Source organism: Sesamum indicum, linkage group LG2 (genome assembly GCF_000512975.1).
Source record: "Sesamum indicum cultivar Zhongzhi No. 13 linkage group LG2, S_indicum_v1.0, whole genome shotgun sequence".
Lineage (NCBI taxonomy): Eukaryota > Viridiplantae > Streptophyta > Magnoliopsida > Lamiales > Pedaliaceae > Sesamum > Sesamum indicum.
The window spans coordinates 16,347,007-16,351,012 of record NC_026146.1 but is presented as its reverse complement, the minus strand read 5'-3'; the positions used below and the strand labels follow the sequence as shown (position 1 = coordinate 16,351,012).

Sequence of the window (4,006 nt, the reverse complement as noted above, 5' to 3'; positions counted from 1 at the left end):
AACTCTAAATCCCAAATCTGTCCTCGTCGTTCTGTTTGCTTCCCTTGCCATGTCCCTCGTCTCCCTCCTCCCTCTTCTCTTCATCCTCACTCTCCTCCACTCCTCCTTCTCTCTCTCCAACTCTTTCAGTAAGTCCATCCATATCTATACGTATACTATACGTATCTATACTCTCCACATCGCTACTAACTTACTGTATTTTCCAGCTCACAGTGTAATGAACTCCCATGCATGTCCACCTCACTCATTCTTGTTCTTCTTTTCTTTCCACAGACTACAGCTTACACATTGATTGCGGCGGCCACCTGGACTCCACCGACGCCTTCCACACCACCTGGCTCTCGGATCGCTTCTATTCTGGCGGAGCCACCTCCGTCGTCTCCGAGCCCCTCCACTTCCTCCACCAGCAAGATAAAACGCTTCGCTACTTTCCCATCTCCTCAGGCAAGAAGAACTGCTACTCTATCCCCACATCTACTGCCGGAGCCCGCTACTTCCTCCGCACATTCACCGTCTACGACAACTTCGACGGCAAGTCGCATTCCCCCTCCTTCGATGTCTCCGTTGAGGGCACTTTAGTCTTTTCATGGCGATCGCCTTGGCCCGGGTCAGTCTCGCGCTCTGGCGCCTACTCTGATCTCTTCTTTTATCACGATGATTTCGCAGTCGACCTGTGCTTTTACAGTATTGCCACTGATTCTCCGGTTATAGGGTCTCTGGAATTGACTCAAGTCGACACCAACGCCTACCCATTTCACTACGCATACAATTATACCACTTACATTTTGGTTAATTATGCGAGGTTTTCCTCCGGTTCCGATCAATGGGGCCCTGGGTTCAGTAACGACACCGATATTTTCGGACGCTCGTGGCAGTCCGACGCCGAATTCCGGGTACGATCAGCGTCCGTTGCTAGTGGATCGACAATCAAAGCTATTTCTGCGATGAAGAACATAGTTAACGTGGAAAGGAGCCCGAATTACTTCCCCGAAAAGCTTTACCAGACGGCGATTACAGCGTTGGGGAACGGTGGTGGGGTGCTGGAATACGAGTTGCCCGTGGACGCCAAGCTGGATTACTTGCTGTGGTTCCATTTTGCAGAGATTGATGTGAGCGTGACCAGCGCGGGGCAGAGGGTGTTTGATGTGATGGTGAATGGGGAGAAGGTGCGTAGGGTGGATTTGTATAAGGAGGTTGGGGGTTTTGTTGCGAATGATTGGAGCTATGTTGTCAAGAATTTGAGCAGTACTACTATGAGTGTGAGGCTGGAATCGGTGGTGGGCGCGCCGCTCATTTGTGGGCTTGAGAATTATGCAATCGTGCCTGTTGATCTCAAGACCGCACCTGATCAGGGTGTGTCTCAGTTCTGGAATTGTTCAATGTTTTGTGGGATTATGTATGATTGTCTCGTGAAGAAATAATTACTGACTGACTATAAATATATATATATACACACACACACACTAGTTAGAACACAATAAAGAACAAATCTCTTGACACTTTTGCAGTTGTTGCTATGAGAGCACTCAAGGCATCCCTTCGTGTGCCCGACCGAATGGGCTGGAATGGAGATCCGTGTGCGCCTACTTCATGGGATGCGTGGGAGGGCGTTACATGTCATCCCACAAAGGATGAATCTGCACTTGTTGTGTCCCAAATGCAAGTGTTTCTTCTCTCTGTGTCTTTATGTATGTAATAAACAGATCATGGAATATGTGCAGAGAGTTACCGTACTTCTCATTTTATTTTGTTTTCCAGAGATCTTGGGAGCCAAGGGCTGAAAGGTTATATCAGCGATCAAATTGGCCTCTTGACGAACTTGGTAAGCCTGTAAGTATGCACACTCAATTCTTTTGTTCATCCATAGATAAATTACTGTTCTGATAGAAGTGAGTACTTGCTTGTACTTTAAAATAGTAATACAGCTAATCAGATGTGCATGGATGAAGTCAAATAAAAGTTGTTTTGTCTTTGGTCTAAATTACAGGTGAAATTGAACTGTTAACAAGTTGTCTAAACTTTTCGGCTGAAAACTGCTTACTTCTGCTATTCATGATTAGTTCATAGTCCTTGTAGACTAAATTTATAACCCGTAAAGATCTTTCAATGTGCAGGAACTTGAGTTTCAATTCTTTAGGCGGTAATATACCGTCTGGATTGGGTCAAAAGTCACTTGTAAAACTGTAAGATATACGCACTCCTACTGTCTTTGTTTGGGGAAACATTTTCCTTCTGTTGTTTTTCCATAACTTTTTCATTATTTTCAGGTTCCTTTCTATCTATATGGTTTGTATGACCAAAAATATTATCCTTCAGGATGCAAATACTTTTTGTATGATTATGATGCTCGATGAATTAATTCCTATTACTGCCATATAGTGCAGCATTTACTTTAAAAGTTCCGCCATTTTTATATCCATAATTTCTTCTGCTCTGCTAATGCAGGGATTTGTCAAATAACAAGTTTACGGGGTTCATACCAGATAGTCTAACTTCCTCTAGTTTGCAGCTAGTGTAAGTTCGGAGCTTGTTTTAAGTTCGGTGATTTCTGAATTTTCGCTCCCGATGAAAGACTACAGATTTAAGAAAATTGCAAATTTGTTGTCAACTATAAGAAAGCTTTATCATAAGGAAATCATACACAAGCACGTTGATTTTTCCCTAACTAATGTTACTTTTCAGGTTATTGAATGATAACTTATTGGGAGGGCAGGTGCCGGAGGAACTTTATTCAATCGGGGTTCATGGTGGAGCCATAGAGTAAGTCATCTCTGCATGTAATGAATTCAAATCTTGAACTTGCAGACATTGAAGTATTTTGAAGTACTAAATAGTACTCATTTTTGCATTTTCATCGTCAGCTCATCTTTTTCTTCCTTAGCCTGCATTTCTAATAGATGACATTCATTTCACAGCCTCTCCGGTAATAAAGCATTGTGCGGTGTACCTTCATTGCCGGAGTGTCCATTCTTTTGGGGGAAAAACGGCTTATCTAATGCTGGCAAAATTGCAATCGCTCTGTCGAGCCTGGTTATTTTCTCGGCAGTTTCGCTTGGGACGTACTATTTGTGCATCAGGAGGTGGCGCAATGACTATGAGTTTGGTCTACCTCATGAATTAGTCTGTAAGTTTATTCCTACACAATTATCTTACAAGCATACAGAAGAGATATATAACTGTTTAAGTTTGAATTGTTTTCTTTTGAACAGCACTTGCGGCAAAGAGAAACAGATATCAGAGGCAGAAATCGTTGATGGCTCTTGAAATGGAAAGCCAACATGCCAAAGGATACATGCGAACTTACAGTTTAAACTGATTAGCGTCTACCATAAAAGGAGAAGGACAATTATGACAGGCTTCAGATCATGAAGATGATGTAATAAGAATCATGATCTTGTTGACACAAAGTGGGAAGAGTACGAAGTTTATGGAGCGCTATCGACTCCTCCGAAAGTATGCGATGGTGACGGCTTTCGTCCCTCTGAGATTGGATTTGAGTTATTGGGAAACCACATTGTATCTTAATTATACAGCGTATCTTGGTCAATGTATATGGGCCAAAAGCCGAGACAAATGCCCGTACATTTTATCGTGATGGTAGTGAAGAAACCACACTCCACGTGTGTTTGATTTAAACTATAAGAAAAATAAAATGAATAATCTATCAAAACTAATAAAAATTATAAAAATATTAATTTTAAATTTACGTAAGTGGAAAATAATTAATGGAATTGATTGATTAAAAAGAGAATTATCCTCTTAAAAAAGCATTTTAGTTGACAGCTAAAATTAGTTACTTTTGACATTTATAATTTACAAGATATTTGTTTGTTCAATCAATTAACTGTTTTAATAATTTTTATCCATGCATGTCCCGTCTTAATTCATTTTGTTCGATTTGACAAATTATTTATTTTATCTTCAAATTTTTGTTTAATTAAGTAAAAATATAATAAAATTCTAAATTATGCCCCGCATTGAGTGTCTTTTAATTACTCGTATTCTA

The 4,006-nt window shown here is 40.8% G+C and overlaps 1 protein-coding gene across 1 annotated transcript; it reads left to right on the top strand.

Annotated features, from left to right (window-relative positions):
• Positions 1–3,636, top strand: LOC105156415 (probable LRR receptor-like serine/threonine-protein kinase At1g51880). The gene is made up of 9 exons (XM_011072533.2): positions 1–128; positions 274–1,353; positions 1,509–1,659; positions 1,759–1,830; positions 2,115–2,183; positions 2,446–2,514; positions 2,683–2,760; positions 2,916–3,124; positions 3,210–3,636. Exons 1-9 carry the CDS (start codon positions 50–52, stop codon positions 3,314–3,316), a joined length of 1,914 nt encoding a protein of 637 aa, XP_011070835.1. The 5' UTR covers positions 1–49; the 3' UTR covers positions 3,317–3,636.